The sequence below is a fragment of the Opisthocomus hoazin genome, chromosome Z, assembly GCF_030867145.1.
Source record: "Opisthocomus hoazin isolate bOpiHoa1 chromosome Z, bOpiHoa1.hap1, whole genome shotgun sequence".
In the NCBI taxonomy this organism is placed as follows: Eukaryota; Metazoa; Chordata; class Aves; order Opisthocomiformes; family Opisthocomidae; genus Opisthocomus; species Opisthocomus hoazin.
The window spans coordinates 48,324,169-48,347,530 of NC_134454.1; the positions used below are offsets into that span (position 1 = coordinate 48,324,169).

The 23,362-nt window shown below is 45.7% G+C and overlaps 1 protein-coding gene and 1 long non-coding RNA gene across 2 annotated transcripts; one reads left to right on the forward strand and one right to left on the reverse strand.

The window, feature by feature from the left end:
- Window positions 1-249: 249 nt before the first annotated feature.
- On the reverse strand, window positions 250-5,494 carry CTSL (cathepsin L). Its single transcript, XM_075410788.1, has 8 exons — window positions 5,406-5,494; window positions 4,954-5,089; window positions 4,485-4,607; window positions 4,250-4,405; window positions 3,678-3,902; window positions 1,950-2,118; window positions 1,488-1,605; window positions 250-664 (listed from the first exon to the last, which is right to left on the reverse strand). Exons 2-8 carry the CDS (start codon window positions 5,077-5,079, stop codon window positions 565-567), a joined length of 1,017 nt encoding a protein of 338 aa, XP_075266903.1. The 5' UTR covers window positions 5,080-5,089; window positions 5,406-5,494; the 3' UTR covers window positions 250-564.
- A 3,679-nt stretch (window positions 5,495-9,173) lies between these two features.
- Window positions 9,174-10,128, forward strand: LOC142358916 (uncharacterized). Its single transcript, XR_012761946.1, has 3 exons — window positions 9,174-9,608; window positions 9,768-9,950; window positions 10,034-10,128. It is a non-coding gene; the product is annotated as an uncharacterized LOC142358916 (long non-coding RNA).
- Window positions 10,129-23,362: the final 13,234 nt, after the last annotated feature.

The following is a 23,362-nucleotide window of genomic DNA, read 5'->3' on the forward strand; positions in this document are numbered from 1 at the left end:
ACAAGGGTCATATTTTCAGTCACTTCTGCTTCAGTTGATAAATACATTTTTCCACTTCCCACATTAAAATAAGTGGTGTCACAGATACTACAGTCCATTTTGTAACAGCTGTTAGCCCTTCCCAGGTAGGGCTGCATTTCAGTAACTGACAAAGCGGTATGCATACAGGCATCCTAAAACGTACTACTAACCAAAGCCTAGTTGATAAAAGTCCCCAGTGGAAAAAAAAAAACAGACTAAAAAGCCAAGTCATCTGTACACATTGGAATTTAAGTGTTTATTTAAAATGTAAACATTTGGGCACATTGCAATTTAAAAAAGGAAAAAATACAAAGAAGAATCTATTAGATTAAGCAGTCAAATGCTGGCAATATTACAAGCTGTTTACATATGAACATTTACATTAATTTAAAAGAAGTGGCATGACACCAACATGTAAAACATACTTCAAAAGTTTACAAAAAAATCAAGCTGACTTTTAGGATACAGGTCTACCACATGTGTGAACATGGGTTTGGTCATCAGCTTAAATCCCCTCTTGCACTGAAATGTTCAGTCTTCAAACTATACAAGTGGATAGCTAGCAGCTGTTGCTATTCCACAGTGGTTCTTCCTGTCCTTGGCCATGTAGATATATCCTTTGTCACCCCACTTCTCACCCCAGCTGAAAACAGAAGTAAAGGATTTGTTTTCCTATTCAGAACAGACTTATTTACCCTCTTCCCCCCCCCCAACCCCTCCCTGCCATTTAAGTATTTAAATTGAAAAGTGCTGCCTTCCACATTTGTGTATAAAAATCAAGATAGCTGCAGCCATACGAAAGTGCTTTCCAGCAATTAAATGCACATTACAGAAGAGGCACCCCAAGCTCACAGAAATAAAGGGTGCAACCATCCTCTCACTAGGTGGGGACCTCAATGTGCAATCCTGGATTACAGGTTCCTGAAGCTCAGACACTGCTCCCAAACAACTTTAAGCGAGTACCAAGCCTGCAAGCAGTATTTGAGGGTGGCACCCCTGAGAACCAGCAAGCTCATGTGATGTGCCCTTTGGCATTAATTTATTGTTTTCATTCCAACCTAGGAGGTAACTCCATCTTTAAAGTTCAAGCATTACCCTATTTCACACAAGTAAGCAGTGCTCTGCTTCCAAAGAATATGATTACACATCCACAACCTGTTTTTCTCCTGCTCCCCGCTGCCTTACCACTTTCACATCTACTAACTTTGTGGGCTATTCCACTACTGAGTACCCTTGAATTAACTGAAAATGCTGAAGGATGGAGTTTGCTCTTTGGGCCTACTTTATCAGGCTGCCAGCAGCAGCTGTCAAGTTCAACTTTTGCCATACAACACGATCTGAGAAGTCTCCAGATTTTCCACATGCAGATTTTAATTACTGTTGCCTCTCCACCCCGTAGTCAAAGCAACAAACTTCCTTGCCTTCTCCCCCATCCCTAAAAGGCACAAGGCACAGAGAGATCTTACCTGTTCTTAACAATCCAGTATTTCTTCCCATCTACATCTTCCCCCTCAAAGCCATAACCTACAACCAGAACACCATGGTCCAGGTCTTCACTGCTGCAGTCTGGTTCATAGTAGATACCTGCGGAGGCAGTAAGCTCACATGTGAACAAGCTCATCTGCAGGAAACCCCTCTCCCTCACCAGAAGCTTTATGTATTTCAAATTAAGTGTTGCATAGCTTCTTGACAGTCAGAGAAAGGAGTCTTAAGTGAAGCGTACCATGGCAGAAACTGAGGGGCAAGTACACACACATGCAAATGAAGTACATAGTATGGAGAACCTGGACTAGAATTAAAAGGTCTTCTGACTATGTCCTGTGTCACAAGACCATAGCTGGTTTCTTTGTACCTATTAAACTGCAGGGTAATGAATACTCAGTATTCATAAAGAGTTCTCTGCATACAAGTTGCTAACAAATCCCCACCTGACTGATAGAACTGGAATGAAGAGTGTCCTGCATCAATAGCAACAGACACTGGACCCACAGCTGCTACTGCTTTCATGAGAGCTCTTTCATGTCCTTGAGGGATGTCAACAAAGCCAGTGTCATTAGCAGCATTGTACTCTGCCTTGTAGCGACAGTCTTCATCATCCTAAATAAAGAAAGCCCCAGTTATTACATAGGTCTCCACTTAACACACCAGTGAGCACAGGAGCTACCAGACATTCTGTGACTGCATTGAAAACAAGGGACTGAAGAGGATCCAATTCTTCAGCAGTGCTTTGAAAAAAGAGCAGAGAGACAACACAGAAGCTGCTTTTGAGTTTCTCAAATGTACAGAAAAAGCAAAGGACAGTAGGGCCCAAAAGGAAAGTCTTACTGGGATGCAAAGGGCCATCACATCCTAGAACCCTGCCTTCTTTGGTGGGCACAACCAATCTCTTCCCAGGGAGGAATGAAGCCCAGAATGCAATAATGGGGAATGGAAGACAGCCATGCATTCATTAATCACAAAGCAATCCAGAAACTGCTCATTGAGCAAACTTAAAATGCATAATTTTAGTCCGTCATAGTTTGAGAAAAACTGTACAGAATGATTTGGAAGTTAGTCACTGGTATTATATGACCTTACATAGAGCATTCAGGTATTTTGTGCTTTTCCACATGCATCTCTTTTTAACAATGAAGCCTGAACTGCTGGCCCCACAGGCATTTACCTCGGGAGAGAGGCCTAGTTTGGAAGTCAGGCCACATAAAATTGAAACAGACTGAAGTAAGTACATCCCTCCCTCACCTGTGTGGCAAGATTAGTACTCAAGTTGCCTACTCGCAACTCCAGGAACACAGAGTATCCCTCAGTTGCTTACTTTTTGTACTCAGCAAGTTAGGCACTTCCTATAACCAACTGGGATCTCTGGAAGAGCCAAGATTAGGAAAAAAATTGAGGTTACAGGTATGCAGGCGAACAGGAACCCAAATCCAAAGGCTTCTATGTTGCTCACAAGTGGCATTGCTATTGCACATTCAGTCAAAATAAGCTGCAAGGAAAGATACTCTACAGTGAGCAAAATTCCAAGTGGTGAAAAGCCCAAGCCGTTGGTTCTCAAGTGATACCACAACTTACTACTGCTCTTTTTTTGTCCTCTCATGTCTGTAACTTTTGGCAGATCACTACATGGATTTTAGAAGTCTGCCCATTACCTGCATTTATGCACATTTAGTCCAGAAATAGTCCTTAAGGCATTGCCAACAAACTGTTATTAAAAACCAAATCACACTAGTTGCGAGGATTAGCTGGTCTATGGGTAGCAACACCGCAACAGCTCAGCTATGGGAAGCTGAATTGCACCCCTACGACTCAGTAGCACTGTTGACTAAGCAGCACTGTTGACAAGGGCTGGGTCCTGGTTTCGTGTGTCAATCAAGATAAGGCATGACGTCTGACTGGAAGGCAGCAATGAGGAGGAGGAATAAAAACATTTGCTCTAGTTTTTCCAACTGGTCTGGACATTGACCTCAAAGACCAGTGCAGTATTCAACTCCTACTGGGGCTAGCAGTCACTCTAGTTTTCTTAGCAAAGATGCAACACGAAAAACAGATGTACCAATTGCTACATAAACATTTCCTTTCTAGGTATCAGTTTCCCAACATGCAGTTTGTCCACACGGAAGACCTGACACCTGCAATACAAGTTCAGCTACTACACTCACCTTTGCAGTGTACGGGTAGGATTCCTCCGAATCAATTCCTCCATTGTCCTGCACATACTGGAAAGCCTGGTCCATGAGACCACCATTGCAGCCTTGATTCCCTTCAGGGCGAGAGCAGTCCACCAGGTTCTGTTCACTCAGCGAAACAAGTCTGCCAGTTTTTCTGAAGTGCTGCCCTTCAAGAGCTCCCGTTGTACTGAAAGCCCAGCAAGAGCCACACTGACCCTGAAGCAAGAAAAGAAATCGCGAGTCACAAATCCAGACAGATGAGGCAATAATAGTTCCCCTGCCACCAATATGAACATGAAAAATGCCAGGAGACCAGCTGCAGCTTCACACTCCTAGCATGTACAAGTGAAGATACTACAGGCTCTTCAGTTCTTAGACATTTAGTACTGAAATCCTAAAAATCCCCAAAGGAGTACAGCACTTTTACCAAAATAGCATTTTATTTAGTAAGTTTGCACTGGATTTGTTTAGTGAAGCCTAGAGTGGTTTTCGTGTATGGAAGCAGACATAGCATTCAGGAAACCGGACCTATAACTGGTTAAAAATCCACCATCAGAGAATACCTGGTCTTTAACTGGGGTTACATATCCCTTCTGTCTCCAGTCCACTGATCGTGGCGCCTCCAGGAAGCTGGGCTCAAGGAACTGGGATCCTCGGTATTTCCTTTCTGACTTCTTGTGCGCATAGCCATTCATCAGTTGTCTGAACTCCTCAGTCGTCTGAATAAAATTCGAGACATGCAGTCACCATCTCTTACACCGCTGTTTAGAACTGCACATTTCACGCCTCTATACGTACCATGTCACCAAACTGATTCATTCCCAGCTTGTAGCTGTGTTTTCCTAACGTGTGATCCAGGTTATGGAGTTCAATCATCTTCAGATTTTTCTCCCACACCACTCTCCTCCAGCCTTCCTCTCTCTGAGGGGCCAGAAAACAACACGCTTGGAGGAGGCAGTTCAAACAAAGTTCACTTGCGCGATAACGTGTCTTGTTATGGCTCGTACAGTCGGGCAAACGTGGACTGCTCCAGGGGGAAGACTGAACGCTGTTTCAAGGGACGGGTCACCCGCCACCCCCGTAAGGAAAAGCAGGGGTGCAGTGCACCCGGCACAAACGCAGGAGAGGGACACAGGCGGGGGGGGGGGTGGTGGTGGATATCCCTGCCAGGCGCAGCCCGGAGCCCGCCTCAGCACCAGGCAGACATGACTCAGCTGGCAGGGCCCGGCCGGGCCGGGCAGGGCGCGGACCCCCCCGGGGCGCTCACCTCGTGGTAGTCCTTGTTGTGCCACGACTTCCACAGCTGCCAGTGGCCGTCCAGGTCCGGGTCTGCCCTCGGAGCGCCGCGGGCCAGTCCCAGGCAGAGGTAGAGCGCGGTCACACGCAGGATCATGCTGGCGGATCTGCGGGGGGCGGCGGCGGTCAGGCCGGGCCAGGATAGGCCCGCACAGCTCATCCCCCCCGCTCCTCCGCCAGCCCACCGCAGGGGAGGAGAGCGGACCGCGCCCCCAGCGGAGCCCCGCAGGGAGGCTGACTGCCCCCGCCGCCGGGCCCTTCCCGCAGGCCCCGCACCGAACGGGGCCCTCCGCCGCGGCTGTAAACCAGCTCGGGCGGCGGGGCCGGAATGGCGGCCCCCTTCCCGGCGGGAGCCGCCGCGCCGCACGGCAAGGAGAGAGCCGAGGCCCGCCCGCCGCACAGCCCCCACCTGGCCCCTCTCACCTCTCCCGGTCCCGCCGACTCCCCGGCCCAGGCACGCTCGCCCCCCGCCGCCGCTCTTATAGCCGCCGCGGCCCTGCCCGCCCCGCCGCGGCGATTGGCGCCCGCGAAGGGCCTCGCCCCGCCGGGCCGCACCTCCCGCCGGGGCCCAGGCCGCGGACGGAGGCCTCGCCGGGGCGGGGGCCCAGCGGGGCGGTCCCCCTGTCCGGGAGCTGCTGACGACGGCGTGGGGTCGCGGCGGGGGCATCCCGCAGGGCCGCAGCCGCTGCGCCGGGCGGTGTGGGTCAGTTTTGTGGCCCCGTGGTATCTGAGAACTGCTTTTCCCTGCCTCTGGACCCCAGCCTGGTGGGAGCCGGGTGTCTTAGCGCCGGTGTGGCCGGCGTTTTTGTGCGTGGCGTCCGCTAACATCTACCGAGAAACACCGTTTGGGACACCGAGAGCGGCAGCACGGGCGAGGTGCCGAAAGACGGACACATGGACGTGGCCTGCGCCGCACCAGGGGTCGACAGGCTGTGGTTTTCAACAGGGAGCGTGGCCTTGGTAGAGCGGTAACCGCAGGAGCCACGCCAGGTTCCCCCTCAAGCTCCTGCAAAGCCAACGTCGCTGGCGGCTTTAGCTTGCAGACCCGAAAGTGAATATTTAGAGTGAAAAACAGGGTTTGTAGACTGTTGCACAACAGCGAAAAGGAAGAAATCATATGATGCATGCTTCTGCCTTTTTTTGATGTCTTAAGACGTTAAAACGAGCAATACGTGTTTCCTTACCCAGATTATCCCGGGAGCAGTCTTCTACCCCAAGGTAGCCCCGTGGAGCCAGATACAGAAAGAAAAGTTGGAGGGGTTGTCTCGTCTGTTGGAAGTACCTGTGCAAATCTCCTGCCACTGAACTGGTGTACCGATTCCACAAAAAAAACGTGTAAATACACCCAAAAATGATGCTTCTTGATTAGTCAGTAATTGCAAGCAAGCCTTGTAAAACCTGTCAGAAAAGAAGGTATTTTAAAGCTGAACTACTTACTGAAGTGAAAGCTTGCGTACGAAGACTGAAGACTGATCTGGCAGGATGATTTATACGTCTGCAGCCATGCCACTTTGAGCAGGAATGTAAAACATGAAAATGATTTCTTCAAAATACGACTGCAGCAAATGCACGCTGGCTGCATTACAATTTTTAGGAATTACTTGCTCATCATTTTAATATTTACTTGCTTTGCAAAGCTCTGTTATCAAATTTCTAGGGCTCTTTGTGGCTGAAATTTCTAAAAGTTCTTGTTTTGCCTTAAACTGTTACATGGCCAGTGGCCGACTGACTGTGCAGACACCACAGAAAAGTCTCCTGGAAGGAAGAAAAAGAGTGTGACATACACTGCCACAATTAGTGTTGCATGCTTGCACAAATTAGAATAGTTAATAGTGTATGTAGGTTCAAAAAATTAAGCTGGATATCCTTGTGCTTTCTGTTCAACCATTTGAATTTCCAGCTGTCAAAAAACAGTTTCAACAGGAAAATAACCTATTCCCTTATCTGCAAAGCAAAATGAAAATGCATGCACTAAGACTACGTGTTTGTCTCTTTCCAGCACAAAGCTTTTCACTACCTAACCAAGTCACATGTAAATACCTCATGAGTTAGATGAACTTCATACAGTTTGACTAACTTGTAGGTAGGGTTTTTTGTGGAGTTTTTTTGAGGTGTGCAGTATTTGAAAAGTTTTTACTTAACAGCTTTTTGCTGATACTTTCTGTCTAGCAGAGCTGCTCAGTCCTATTCATGTTAGCTTTGTTTCTGCAATTGTATCTGATATCAGCTGAGCACTGTAAGGCTACAATTAAGTTCTTAATGAACTATGGGCGAAGACTTCTTTTCTAAAAGGGCAAGATATTTAGCTGGCATGATGGGAGATAAGGTCAAAATTACAGAAGGTCTTGCACCATAAATCACATGTCTGCTGCTCTGTAATGTGCCCTGAGATGCACCAAGACGAACCAGTGCTTTTCCAGATGGTATGATGTCCTGTCTCCTTGGGGAAGTTACCATGTTGTCAGTTAGCATGTGATACCACTGTGCTACCTCTTCCTGTGAATTCTCTTGGTGCATGCACACACACACATATGCCAAATACCATTTTTATGAAGAAGGTAAGTTCACACTACAGGTTTATTTGACTACCGTACATAGGGAAATGTTAACTGAGAATTTGTAGAAATTCTTGAAGGAGACGGGAAGACTTTCACCTTTGGCACGTTGACTTGTGGCTTGTACTGAGTCATAACTGTTGTTTGGACATACCAGTTCCTGCGATATTTTGCGAAGGAAGCCTGAGAGCCCAGGTGCAGAAACATAAGCATATGCTAGAGAAATCAGCTGTGGTCAGAACATGGTCGTCACAAGAGTTCCATTTAGAAACCTGTGATAGGAAGCTGGACTAGGACTACCTCCAACATCGGGATGAACATTTCACCTCCGAGAGTTGCATTACATTGTCATCAGTGGGAAGACTGCCAGCCATGCTGCAGAGACTCTGCATGACTTCAGTCAAGGAAAAAACGCCATACTGCACAGCTGCTAGATATTGCACAGCTGCTAGACACTCCTCTGTCCTGGCACTGCTCCTGCTGCTTTGGTCTGTGCACTATGATGGATTCACAGCCTAAACAGACAAGCCCAGCATGCTGGTGGTCTGCTGAAGTGAACAGAGGATCAGTGGCAGCAGTTAGAGGTAATAACTGGGCAGATACTGTTGGAAGTCATTTTCCATCAAACTGTGCAATCTTGTGATGCCCTGCTGCAGTCGCACCAGCCACAGCAGTCTTTGCACTGTTGAAAACATCTCTGCCGGGACTAGCAACTGCCTGGGGGTCGTGTGTGCAAAAAAATTCCTTCCAGGTTAGCAGCGAGACGGGGTAAAATCAAGAGCTCCTTCAGTTCTGTTGCTCAAAAGCTCAACTGAGGACATGCCATCTACTGCAGAGGAGATCTAGGTAGCCCTGCTAATAACAGTAGTCACAGTCCTTTCTGCAATAACCTGAAGATCAAAACTTTGAAGGAAAAAGACCCTTGTCCATTGATTTACATTTCTCCTTTTAGAGGGTAACTTTCAAAACTGCTTTGAAAAAAACAGCTTTTGAGGAACTCTATATATGCAGAACTTCAACTGTTTTGCCAAAGGCATGCCACTCTTGTAAGACGCAGGAACAACATCTTCTAGTAACAGGTCATGTTCCCATTACAACAGCCAAAAGATTGCCAACCGCCATGTAGCTATCTGGCCCTGCAAGTTTGTGCATTTCTCAGTAGTTCCAAGACCTTGCGCAGCGGTGGTGTGTTGCCTCTGCAGCTGGAGGGGTGAACTCAGCGTTGATCTGCATTGATCAGCGTTGACCTGCAGTCTCATCAATATGACTCAGCTGCCCCTGCACATCTCTGGAACCACTCTGTGTATTGGAACTTGTTTTCTACTTGTAAATCCTTATTCTTCTTTGTTCTCCTGGTACAGATGCACAGAGGAAAGGTTCAGCCTGTATCTGCCAGAAAAAGATCCAGAAATCAGAAAAGCAAAGCCCATTTGTAATGGTTGTTGACTTACAAAGCTACTACAGGCTGGCAATGTGTGAAAAACATCTGTGCAATGTAAACAGAGTAAGCTATGTCACGCTCAACAGTGACTAGAGTGTGGCACAAGCAACTCCCACAGACCAGCTATCTCAAGGTAACTCATGTGCTGTGATCATTCCTGAAGTAAAAACAAGTGGTTTTTTGGATGCCATTTCTCCAGACAGCAAGGAACGACATTTTATTTAAGCAAATGTTGATTTCTGCATCGCTATGAAGACTACGTTCAGGATCTTTATTCCTGGAACACAAAAAGCTGAGCTGTCTTACTTAAAAGGTTATGATGCTGAACATGTTTATTTATACCATGTTGAAGGCCTCTGACTTAAATCTACCTATTCTATTCTTTATCTATTCTATCATTTTTTACCTACACAATGACTTAAGAATGGACTTCTACAGCAGCATAGTCTTAGTCAAGGTGTATCTTAAACTGTTCTTCTCAAATGCAGATTACTGTATTTCATTGGAAGCTTTCACTGACCAACTTTTATTAGATGCGACAAAGAAACAAACCCAAAACCAACCAACCAAATTCCAGTCAAATATGTACTTCTGTTCAGCCAAACATTGATCCAGTTTAGAAAAGCACAGGTATGTTTCAGAGACCACTGTGCTGTTTTTACATGCCAGAGTATGGTTTATGCGTAAGAAATGCCAGGGTCACGTTTGCATGTAGGAAGATGAAACTTTAAAAAAATAGGTCAACTTTCTTTACAGGAAAACTACTCATGTTTGTCTTCTATTTTACAGTAAAGATTCTTCTCACGGAAAAAAAGCACAGCAAATTTCCAACACCAGAGTGACTGTTTCTGAAAGCTAGCAGGATGTGAGAAGACAATTATAGAATGGATATCCCTATGCCATCTTAAGAAATGCTGCTCACTTTAATACTTCTTTTTAGTGCCAGTTTCAGAAGAGTTTTAGGAACTGCAGGTATTTTTTGCCTTGCTTGATTTGAACATGGCTGGTAAAAAGGCTACCAAAAAAGTATGAGCAGTTTCTCTTCTGTTTTGCAGCTCCATGGAAAGTAACCAGCCTTCCTCCCCTACCTAGGCATTCCTCACCAAAGATCTGAGGTGGCTCTCGAGTTTATAATGTCCCTCTGGCATTAACGACATTTGTAAGTACTCACTTAAGAATCTTTGTTTTGGATTCTCCCTAGTAAAAAATCAGACTCAAACTGTGCTTCAGCTGGAGCACCCATAGTGAAGTTAGTTGCATCATTATTAGGTTAGAAAAGGAAGCAGCATCTGCTTCGAGGGAACATAAATAGGGTTCTGAGAGTTTTCTGAAGACCTGGGAGATGGCTGGGGGGCAGTGACACAACTCTTCTGAAACACCTCTTTGTTTTCAGCAGTCTTGTGATCTCCCAGAACCATCAGTTCCTTACTCAAGTTCCAGATAAGAAACTGCATTCCAGCTTCTCTGCTGGCCCACAAGGCGAAGGCGACTTCGTTTGCTTCTCAGTGTCTTACCTGGTCACAGGAGCTGTGGAATGATGCAAGGGATTACCTGCCTTGCAAGAAAGGCCGGGGGGGGGGGGGGGGGGGGGCGGTCCTAGAATCACCACTACTTCAGGGTTAGGGTTTCTCAAAAGCAATATTATCTTCCTACGAGGTTTTCTGACAAAGTTATTTTTGTATGCGTGAAAAAAGTGAGTTGTTTTGATTTCTTTTTTCTTTTACCTTAACTTGTATTTTTTTAGAGAGGCTAAATACTGAGTCGTACCTGAAGTCATTTTTGAAGCTTTGACCATGGTGTAACTCACGTACTTAAAATGTCAAACCACAGTTTGATTGATTCCTTATTCTTTACTCGGTGTCTTCTCCTGATTTCTGGTGGATAGTAGTTTCTGAGTTTCGGGACTTGTGATTTTAAAAGCTAACCTGGGGAAATAGTGGGAGGATGTGGGGAAGTATCATATTGAATTGCTGATGTAGAAGTTCACAGGTACAGAGTAATTTCCAGGTTATATTGATGTTTCTTTAAAATTTAAAGGACACTGGTGTTTTTTGCACTCATACTAAAAAGATTTTTTTTCAGTTTTTACACAAAAGTAGTTACTATTTCCGGATCCTCTTAATTTAAAGTTTTATTCTAACAAGTTGGAAGTTCAAAATCCTGTCTGTATTGTAATGTTCCTCTGACCAAGGCCGATTTTTTGCTGCCCATCTCTACTCTAGACATCACAGTGAAGGCATTTTAACAGAATTCAGAGTAGGCTTTGGGGAGTATTTCGTATACTATTTAATATTTGAAATCACATTTTGATTTAAACAAACAACCATCCGCCATTTCTGTTTTGAAACGGAAGCAGTAATAAAGTTCAGAGAACTATAAATGTTTAAGTGCTTGAGTGCAATATTTGTGCTTCTGTTATAAACAGTTGCAGAGCATGAAAGAAATATCTGTTTGTCTGTCTCCTGTTATTCTTTGAGCAGTGGTGTCTAAAGGGCAAGCTGACATGCTGGAAAGCATTTCCCATGATAAGGTTAAAGACCGCGAGTGATGTGAGGAATTATTTTTAAACTTAAAAGTTACAGGCTGGGCTTCATTAACAGATCATGTGAGGGAAGTTTAAACAAAAGCTGCTTGCAAAAGGGGAGAGAGGCAATTGAAACAATCAAATACTGGTTTAAAGTTTGTTTTCCTGAAAATCAGGTAAGAGGAAGAAGAGACCGGTGCACAGGCTTTTTGGGTAAGAGCAGTGGTGAGTCACAGCTGCTATTATTCCTGCTTCACCAAGGGGAATACTGAGGCAAAAAGAAGCAGTACCACGCTGTTGTGGCCACTGAAATCAAATGAATGACCTGTGGATAGATCTCTGTAGGCTCTTCAGTACAGAGGTTAGCGATGGTAAATCATAATGCATCTTTTTTCCCTCTTCTGCTAATCGAAAGAAATGCAAAGGTTAGCTCGTTTTGGTATAGATCAGTGCAACATGCATTGCCTTGCCTGTCTCTGAGAGCCAGTTGAAGCATACTCAGCCCATTGAACACCAGGACGCTGGTGATTACTGTCAGATTTACATAATTGTTTCAAGTAATTTAATGACTGTTTAATCACTGTGGCAGACACACACTACACCAAGTCTTTTATAGGACCTTTCTGGCCACCAAGGACCTGCTTGATTGGAATCTTCTCACCATCAGTGGAGCAGAGTTTCTTTTGATGTCTCCCTCTTTGATCACCCTCAACCCATGGAGCACCCTCTATGTACACCCTCCACCTTCAGGACAGGACAGCAAAGGAAAAGGACTTCTGCACTGGTTCCTCATAGGCCACTGAAAGTGAGTACGCGCAAGGGGACATTCATCTGGGTGTGAGATGAAGCTGGCTTAGTGAGCGGGCAGTGCGAAACAAGATATTTTAGGGAACTGTTTCTCATGGCAGCGGTGTCTTGATGACTCCATGACAAACACACACACAGCGCGGCAGCTGCAGAGCTGCGAGCTGAGTGCTGCTTCTCTGGCTTGTCTCATGAGCAGCTACAAGCTTGTGCAATTTCCTCTTGCTCCACATGGGAACATCCATAGGGATTTTGCTAGACCTTACCCTTAGGCTTGCAGAAGAGCACAGTGTGTGACTGACACCACATTCATGCAATCGCTTCTCATCCCCATCACCAGAGTCTTCCTCTGCTCTTACAGCAGGCGATCTCCTGGTGTGTGGCCATGCCGTGCTAGAGAAGCAGGCTGGCGTGGGGTGATCACTGTGATGCCTGTGGTAGCATACAGATGTGGCCCAGCTGCCTGTTATTTGGGCCTGCTCAGGTCTGAGCCTCACCGTTCACACCATTTACTTGCAGATTCCTCCCTCCCTGAGCAGTATCGCTGCAAGTCAGAGACTCAGGTATCAGCCAAGTAAGCTATTTTACACCCCAGCTTGCAACCAACTCCTTACCTACAATGCCCATGATTTAATGCAAAAAATCTGACCTTTGCCTGTGGCTGGAGAGGCGGTGATGAAACCCCTTTGCCCAGGGGCTGTCCCGATGCTGCGTGCCTGGGTTGCCTTCTGCTCCCCTGCCCCGTGACAGCGGTCCCAAACGCCTCCCATTAGCATGCAGGGCAGACAGCCAAGCACACACAGCAAATCCAAACAGAGCGGTGGTGGCTGTTTCCTCTCCCTCAGCTCACTTTTTTTTTAAGGATTTTCTGTATGATTGAACAAACAGCTGTTCAATACACAGGCTGTGTTTGAGGGAGGACAGTTTGGACTCCTTTTGGCTTTCTTTAGTTGGTGAAGGCTGGGGCAGCCGTGCTGGGGGAGGACAGGAGCCACAGGCTGACGTGTCCCTCCTCTGTGCCGTGGGAATGAGTTTGCCCGAGTGAACACAGGCTGCTGCAGCTGCCATCTCTGCTGACAGAGGTTTTCCTTGCTGCGGGTTTCAATGCAAATTCGCACAGGCACTCAGTCCTGACACTGGGATCTAGAACTGGGTACACTCACAGTCTGGCTGCAAAGGGTTAATCTCCACATACTTTTATGGAGACAGACAGAAAGTAAGAAAGGGAGAAAGGAAGAAACATGCAAAAGATTCAACACAGTAGCAGTCTAGAGTTTGCCTATAAAACCTTACTTTGTGACTCTTTTAACTATATGTACAGTGGCAAATATCAACGTAAATATTGTAATATTTTTCTAATTACTCTTTTTTCCGAGCAAGAAGGGTATTTTTGGAAGTGGTTTTGGGTTGGGCTTTTTTTTTTTGCATTACCAATAATTGTTTCATGAAATAATACATTCGTAACTCAAATACAACATCACACACATTATTTTGTGTATTGTTCAGTGGGCTGAATTTGTACTGTCCTAAACCATTCATGGAAGGTACATGGAAATGACTAGAAAAAAGGGTAAACTGTTAATGGAAAAACATGTTTTAGTGTTCTTCTGCATTTAGTGTACTGCAGTCATTTAATTTAAAATGTTGCTTCACAGTAGTATTAAAAATTTCTCCCCTTAAAGCAGTAGCTGAAACTAAAACTACAGAATTCTCTGATCAAACACCAGGTTAGACTTGCTTGAACTGGCTAGAAAGATTTCTGATTCCACACAGAAAGCTGTTTTCCCTTCTACTTTATGGCTCACCGAAAGGCAAGCCAAGCAGAAGTGCCAAAATCCGACTGAGACTTGCCCATATTTCTTTCTGTATTTGGCTGCGTTTAAAAACTACATATAAAACATTGCTCATTGCCTGGTATTGAAGTCTTCAGTTGCCTGGTTTGTCTGAAAGGGGTGGAAAACCTTAAATCAACTTCTAAAGAGCTATCAAACAAAGGCTGGTTAGGTACAGATTTTCTTTCAAAAATAGTTCAGCAAACTCAGACTCAGATAAGTGACTGGCTTTCCATGTTTGCTTTTAAACAGCAACGGATATGCACATGTTTTTAAATGATACCAGAATGGCTAGCACGGATATGTCTGCACATCTTAGCTATGGCCGTAACATGCCCTTTTCACCCGGACTCAGGGAGAATTCTGTGCCTTGCAGATGATCCCGTGCAAACCCAGCGCCGCCGCGGTTGTTTGCTCCTCCTGCGGTAACCTCTGCGGGGTTGAAGTCCACTTCCTCGGCTGCGGGCCCCTCTGCCGCCAGTGGTCTTTCTCTTAACCTTTCCTCATGTGACAAAGCTTGCGTGCTGAGGGCTCTTCATGCAGAGTGAAAATGAAGACAAACAAAGGACAGAGTTGCCAGAAGCAACTGATATGTGGCTTAAGTAGAATATGTGGGATTTCTTAACATTTTCCCCTGGCTTTTTCTCTTCCACCCATCAGGTCAGTTCATAGTCCTTTATAGTGCTCTTTTATGCCTCACCTTCTTCAAAACAAAAAAGAGCAAAAGTAAGCTCTTCGTCCCTCCTGCCGCCAACCTTTATCAGCAAGACCATTCACTCTGTAAAATTCAGTTTCTTTAAGTGTCAGCCTTACCTTATCATTATGCATTGAGAAGCAGAGGGCAGCAGCCACCCTAGATAGTGTGTTAATGGACATTGTATGTTTTCAGCTAAATCCTGATTGAAGATAATCAGAATGAAATAAAAAGGACATAATAAAATACCTCACTGTAATGATATCACTTCTGCATGCAATGCTTTGCATTGATTGAATGCCTTCCTCTTCCATGACGGTTAACTAACAGTGCTTTGTTAATTAAACCCTGTGAGACAGTGAGGGATCAATCCTGAAAATAATTTGGGACTGGTGTCTCTATAAAACCTCCACGCAGCTGTCAGGGTGCTTTCCTACATATTTTCCTAGCTAAAGCCTGGCTGCAGAGACAAATTCCTCAGGCTGACAGATCAGCATATGTGTTGCTGCAGGGTTGTCTAAACTTTAGGGGCAGAAGATGAAAAACAATTCTGAAGCTGATTTTTCTTTGTTTTTTTCTTATTGTTTAAGGTAAAATGTTAATACACTCTTTGAAAAAGGCCCAGAACCATTTCTTTCACTGGAAAGAGTACAAGAATTCATCAACTGGGTTTGTAATTCATCAGCTCAGATGTAATGTTGCATCCTGAGTTCACTACAGGCCTGGAGGAGAAAACAGCAGGCTGGAAATATCATGGTCAGGTGGGGTCTTGGCTGAGTTGTTGCTGTTCTGGTCCTCAAGCAGAGGAGTTGAGGACAATGCTGGTTACTTGTTCTCACAGTACTACAGCAAAGGTACATTCACAGAAACCTGGCTGCAGTGTGCAGCGTGTTTTTTTTCTGATAAGACTGCAGATAGTGGGGCTGTGGGTGGCTGTTTATGAATGCTGAGTAGGTGAGATATAACAGAAGAGAACAGTTTTATCCTCAAGTCCCTGGACAACCTTCTCCTCACCTTCAGCTATGGATTTGCAGTTGTGTACCTGTGGAATTGCCTGTTGTTTCCCCCCATGTTCCTCCCTCCCACCGGCTCTAGGAACAGCCAGGGTACCTCACATTTCTCAAACAGCTTTCTGAAGTTACTAACCCCAGTGTTTTTCTCACTGAATTGCTGAGTGTATCACGGAGCAGGGTCTTCTTGTAACAGAGAGTGCAAGCAGAAATTCTGCACAACTAGTTTTTTCCATTTTCCTGTTTTGGAAAGACAAGAAAATACTCAGTTTCATGTGCATCATACCGAAGCGTGCAGCGCCTTATCCTGTGTCGTTATGTAGGCCGAGCTCAAAGAGCAGCAGTAAGAGTTTCGCTAGGTAGGCATGGCAGAAAAAATGGTGAGATTCATGCGTGTCCTTTCCTGCTCCCTTTGTCAGAACATCAGTACCTTCTGGGTTTTCCCCCCCTAGGAATGTGACACTGAGGGCATCACAACATCTGTGTGTCTGTTTCCCTCCTCCTGTATCTTTTAAGAACATTGGCCATTGTGAGTCAGGCATGACAGGGAGGAGAAGTCGCCAACTTGCCTAGAAGGCAGCAGTTTGGTGGGAGAGAAGAAAACCAAACCGGAGACTCCTCTGCCAGGGGAAGGCCAAGCAGATGGCAGCTGCCCCACGACCATGCTTGGCAGCTGCCGGTGCTCCCTGTCTGAGCAATGCTGCTGCAGACTATCTGTGGCACAGCTCTCTTGCTCAGTGGGGATGGGAAGAGATACGAGAGGAGAGGAGGAACAGGAGACAAATGACAGATCCAATGATAATGAGAGTTCATCACTTCTGCCCTTCCACCACTTTTTTTTTGCCATGCATGCTGCCCAGCTGCCTCACTTCTCTCATTTATTTGCAGAATATCCTACAGCTACCTCTGTGTCCCTGCTGAAGACGTACAGATTCCTGAAACGATGAGTCATAGTTGTGAAGAGCAAGAGGCAGCACATTCCTACCTGCACTTCTGTGAAGAAACTGAAGTGTGTTGCAGTAAAAGGGCAGTGCATTATCCTTGGCTAGGAAGATCAAGCCTTTGCACCGAAAGCAGGAAGACAGCAGACAAAGGAGGAGGCAAGGGCAGGATGAGTTTTGCTTTTCCTTTTGACTGTTTTTGATTACGTGAAGTCGTCTGGGGTAAGCGAAATCACTATAAAGATTGAACACCCTGTAGCTGCCAAGTATGATGTAACAATGTACTTCTCATCAGTAGCAGAAACGAACAATGATAATAAACATCAATAACTTTTCTAAGCAAACATCTTAGAAAAGCAATTAGACTGAAAGGATCAGAACTTAAAGCTCAGCATATTGCGTGAGGAGTCCATTATTTAACACAAATTTTAAAAATAGAATACTTTCCTGTTTCTATAGATGCCACTTCTAAAACACTTGGCAGGAGCCTCCAGCCATCTCAGTTCTGATGACAGTGAAAAACTGTGGCCTGTAATATTTTCCACAGAGGTGATTTCATATAATTCTGTGAATTCATTCACATGAATGAACTACACACACAATTCAATGTTTGCACTGCCAAGCCCTGAACACCTAAGCTGTCTGCTTCAGTGGGATGGCATAACTCTTTTTGCTCAGGGAACAGCTGATAATACTAAGTCTTTTGTCCACTTGCAATGCAGTGCCTCTATTTTTTTCTTCAGCACTGCAGCACTAAATTTCATGAAGACTGTAAAATGAAAAATAATTATAGGGTACACATACACAGTCTTACTGAAGAAAGTGTGTTTTGAACAGTGTATAATTTAAGATGGTATTTCTTGGAGGACTAAATGGAGAGTATACCTGACATTTTTGTTGTGCAAACACCTGATGAGAAATTAGCAACTTTTTAAGAGCTGTGTAAGTAAATAGTATGGTATGGAGGCCAAATAGAACTGGTGCGAAGAAATTTTCTCCTTGCCCCAAAGCTGCTGTGAAACTCATGCAGCAGTTTTTGCAGGTGTTATGCTATGCAATGCAGAGTGTAAGGATCATTACTGTTTTGTTCCAACCTGTGCAAATGTTACAGCAATATTTCATAGTTATATACATCCAGTATCCAAAGAGTCCAAACTGAGGGCTTGAATATCATGAATCAATGTTGGTAGTGTTGCTGTTTGTGCACAATATGTTTCATGCTAGAGGGATGCTTCTCATTCTCTTCCAAACCCTACTGGTTTTCTTCCCTCAGAGGTTATTTGCACTTGCATGTGAGGAGGAGAAGGCGCTGAGCATCATGAGCTGAGCATTTTCTTTAGGCAGAGTTCATGAAGCAACGCCACTCACAGATGAGATTAGCAGTCATTCACATTGCTTGTACATGGGAACTGGCGGGGTGAGGGCAGAAGATCAGAGCTCCTGTTTTACATAGTCCGTGTTACAGCCTTTGTTTCACTTGTCTTTTAGCCTTGTTTTATATGCTTGCTTTGTCTTCGTCAGGCTGGAAGAGATATGTTTTCTTCCCTCCCTCCTTTTACTAAAAAAGCCATCCCCTGTGCTGTAAACATCCCTGCAAACCCCTACTTTCCTTCTTCTCAAGTTGTTTCCACTGACAGAAAACCCCAGTTACCTGTCTACATCGAGAGGGTAACTGAAAGGACAGCATGAAGCTGAAAATGTGGAGGTGTGAAGGACATTCTCTTCTCTACAGGGCCTTCTTCAGCATGGACCCTAAGCAAAACAAGGTGAATTCACATCCACTAATGTGGATGGACGTGGCACCCAGAGCACTGGACAAAGAAAGGCATAATGCTTTCCCTGTGAAAGATGAAACAACTCCCAGACTTGTTTTGCTGCTGCAGAAGCAGCTTGTGCCCAGATACTTCCCATCCAGCCAAGCACTTACGGAGACATTCAGGTGTGTTGAGCAGAGGCCCTGCTAGCATGGTGACTTCGAACATGTGTGTCCACACATGACTTACTGGGCTAGCAGCTGTAGCAATTAAACAAGTTTTGCCAGTAGCTTGGGTCGACATAGTCTTTTTCCCATTAAATAGGTCACAACATTGTTTTTTGATTTGTGCTCTTGTTGACTGGATTCTTACCCCGGCTGACAGGTAGCCTGGAGGCACAACGTTGCGAAGGGGCAGTGGGATGGCTGTAGGTCCTCTGATGAGAGGTACATCCCTCCTGTTTGGGCACAGAGCTACTGCTGCGATGCCCTCTGTACCTCTCCAGGAGCACCTGGACAGATGGACGTGAGGTAAGGGAGGGAGGAGATGGGGTCAGGGCACCTTGTGCTCTGTATTTTGGTGGTTGTGCAATGCAGCGTCCCCCAGGCAGGGACTCGAGCCAATGCAGCGGTGCACTGGAGTGTCTCCCTGCACCAGACACCTCCCCTTATTTTACCAGAATGCGTTGCACCGAGGCTGTGCAGGAAATCGGATGAAATAGGTATGTGGTTATGTTGCAAAAAAACCTGACTATGTGAAATCACATTTGTTTATCTTACAGCAGGGTCAGATGAGAGACCCCTCACCTCCTTTCACAGGTGAATTGAACAGATTGTGCCTCCAAGAGTGTTGGGGGGGGGCAGGCGGGGGAGCTGTGAAACGAGACCATCTCTCTCACCTCCCAACGGCAAGTGTGCTGACAGGCGTCGAGGAAGGATTGTAAAACAGCCAAACAAAGCAGGAATGTTGCAATGGTCATTTTGAAATAAACCTGTTTGTGACAGGCAGTGACTGTGGCCATATTTATGGCATGATTCATACCAAAGGGCAGCACCTGCAGTTTTACCTGGATGACTTTTGGGATAGAAGCAGCAGCAAATACTGTTCTGATGTTTGAGAATGAGAAAGCAAGCATAACGCTGCTCTTGGCTCTGGGACTGCATTAATTCAGAGCAGGGGTCGTGCAAGAGGTGGCTGGAGCATCCTTCCACTACAAGGTGGAGCTTGCTTGTACCTGACTCACAATAAACAGGGGGTTCGCACAGTTGCATGTATCTCCATATTCACCTGCAGCCTCTCTTCTCTTTTATGTGGTTATGGCAATTCCAAGGAACTCTCAGCTGGCATGTATCGTATCACATCAGAGCTCCTCGAGGATGCCCTTACACCACCTCCCACCCCTCCTTGATGGCAAGTCTGAACTTTCTTATCTGTGTCTATGCTAGATTGCCGGCGACAGCGTCTGCCTCGGTGTCTGTAGGCTCCCAGCAGCCTCCTTAGAGCAGTCCTTCCAGAGAGACACACATGTTATTCTCTCACCACTACTGATAAGCAAACTGCTACAGCCAAGAAAAGGTCAGAGATGGTCACTGCTGTGTGTGTGTGGTTGTTGATGCCATCAGAAGGCAGCTTGGGTATCTGCTTTTAGAAACTCATCAAATTCCAGTGGGCACCTGGGGGAGCTGCACGTGATAACACTGGAAAAAATAGCTCTTCTCCGGGAATCAAAAAGTCAGGCTCACGTTTCTTTACAGAAGCACAGTGCAGAGGTTTTAGAATATGGGACCGCGCTCCCACTCCTGCCCTAAGACCATTGCTAAGTATCTAGTTAGTGAAAATGCCTGCTGTACTGCCTATCTTACCAGGGGAAAATGAGATCAGGAAAGGAAGTGTCCACGATTATTTCTGCCAAGAAGACCTTTGCTTCCATCAAAATCTTCAACGTAAGGACTTCTCAGTTCAGTCCTCAAGGGTAGTCAGTGTTTTTTCCTACAAGTGCTTAAAATACTTGAAAGTGCAGTGAAAAATCTTTATACAGGCTGGTTGGATGACTCCTCTGCTTCACACTACACGTTCTTTTGTTGGTTTTTCCATGTACTCAACCACTGGAGCTAGTTTTGAACAGTTTAAACAAAACACCCTTAAACACTTAGGAGGAAAAAAAAAGGAAAAGACAAAAGCAGTTTGTTCAAATAGACAAATGCCTATCAAAAAGCCTGGGAAGAACTGCTTCCTGTGGGGCACCTCCTCGCTGACATTTTGCCCTTCTCACCTGTCTTTAGTTTTTCACTGGAAGGAATTTTTGTTTCTTTTCCATTTCAGACAAGGAAGATGGCTTTCTATCTTCTGAGTCAATGCAAACATATTTCAGATACTAGCCAGTGCATTTTTTTTTACCGCTGGAAAGGTAAATGTTGTACCTCTGCACTTTGGAAGCACACCTCGGATGTGTGAAAGCCAGTGTTACCCATGCCTGAAGCAATGACTGATTCCCTGCCTGTCCTAAACCTAACAGCTTTTCATCACAGCACAGCCCAGTCCTCGCTACTTGTTTGTTTTGATGGGTCCTTACGTTTGCTTTGTACGTGAAGAGGAAAACAATTCACAAATACAGATTCCCAAAGTCCTGTTAAATCAATGGGGCTTTCCATACGTAGTAAATACAAGACAAAACCTACAGGTAAATAGAATTACAAATAGCTTTCTGTACTCCCTTTTATTACATATACGAGACACAGACACTCCAGAGGTTGTACAAAAGGATGTCCTCTTCCATTCACATGCAGCGTGACCTTCTCAATCTGTGAATCTTCCCCATCAGCTGAACCCAATGCAGGAGACATCACTGGGCAGGGACAGCCGGGAGGAGCCTGCATTGTTGATACACCTGCAGCTGATGCTGTTACCCAAGAAACACCCTCTTCCCTGAAGGCAGGGCCGAGGGGTGAAAGGAGAGATGCTGTAACTTCTTTAGTGACAAAATGTGGACCACTCAGAGAAAAGCTCACCCTAATCTACGCTTACGGTTTAGCTGTGATACTGTTCACAGCCTGGTATCCACTTGAAATACCTGGGAAATCCACCGTCCAGAAGCAATACCCTGATCCTCAGTCATACCTGACCTGGTGTCGGGGACCAGGCTGTCCTCTGCTGTAGCTCTTGGGGTGGTGCCTTCCTGGGACGGCCGGTCCTGCAGCACGGCCCCTGCGGGCAGCCAGGGCCATTGGTCATCCACAGCACGGCAATGCCTGCTGCTTTGGGCGTGCAGCATGAACAGGTTTTATGAACACTGGTCTTCAGAAGCAGGATCGCAGAGCATCCTTTAAATTCATTGCGGGTTGTTAAAATACTAGGGAAAGTGCTTTCCGATTCACTTACAGAATTGGCATGATTTGTTGGTTTGTTATTTTAATGCTTTCCCAGGCAGAATGATCTAGACTCAGGTCTTGAACTGACCAGTAATATTTGGTGTGCAAGAAATGGAAGATTGAGCCTTGCTTTGTAAAAGTATTTTGTTTTTAATTTAATTTGCTTATTGTGTTAGGTTTTTACACTGCATTTACAGCAGCTGCTACATATCTGTAAAATCAGGGGTTTTTCCCCTTCTTTTCTAACTGAAAGGAAAGCAACAAATCCAAATACCAATAGACCAAAAATATCTGCTGGGTATAATGAAAGGGATGAAAGGGGTCAGATGACACACAGATGAGCTTTACTCAGAAACGTTTAATGGCAAGTAGCACTGTGTTTCTTCTTCAAGTCCTGTGTCTTTCCATCCCCACCCCCAGCTAGCCTCTCTCCTCCCAGTGTCTGTTTTGTTGTGGCATGTAATGCCCGGGTCCTGCTGAGTCAGGGTCGTATGGCCCACATCTGCAGCTCTGCAACAGTGCCGTGGGACCACACCATGCCCTGTGCAGCTCTAAGGAGTTTAGCAAAAGCAGTGGTCATCTGGAGGCACAACGCTCCTGCGGCACGAAGGCTTCAACCAGTTTTAGAAACATTCCCTGTGCGGAGCCACAGCCCAGCCTTTGCAGGCAGGGCACCGCTTTTATCTGCTCGCACACCGCAGAGGGATGAGTCAAGGACGGACTCTTCGACTTCAGCAGTGCCACAGGAATCCCGTGGTGCAGGCAGGAGCACAGCAAACTCCCTGCTCCATGCCTCGCTGCTAACCTTGCCTTCGTCACCAGATGGACCAGAATTAGCTGTACCCAGAGAGAACTTGAGGAGAGAAGGGAAGGGCTGCGGCTGTCAGTCTCCAGTGGCTAACAGGAGTAAGCCAAATCACAGTTCCTAGTACCTCAAGGATGGCCATGAGCCAGGAGAACTCAATCCCACAGTGGTGCATTTGCTGTGCTGCCCTCTCTTCCGCAGCAGAGCAGATGTAACCGGTGCTCAGGGCTGGCTTTCCTGGTGGAACACCCCCCGGTGTGTACTATCTCACATTCTCCAGTGTTCCTGGCTTTGGGATAGTTGCTGATTCTCTAGAAGGGGCTAGAGGACTGTTTTAGTTTACTGCAATCTTTTTTAAGTGTCTTTTCTGCCAAGGGTCACTGACATCTGGACAGAGTTTTGTCAGAGCTTGTGGAAATGCTTTCAACTAAAACAAATATTGAAGTCAGACCTTTACAGGGTTTGAAACTATTTGTGGGTGTGGTTTCCCAAGCAGCTTAGGCTGATTTGAACCAGCATTACTGCTGAAGCAGTCTGGCCCTTCTCCCTCCTGTGACTTCTCATTCCTGCACTAAGCTGTAGCAGCAAGCTCCTCGGGCTGCAGACAAAGCCTCCAAAACAAAGCGATAGCTTCCTGCTGGATCAGTGAGCT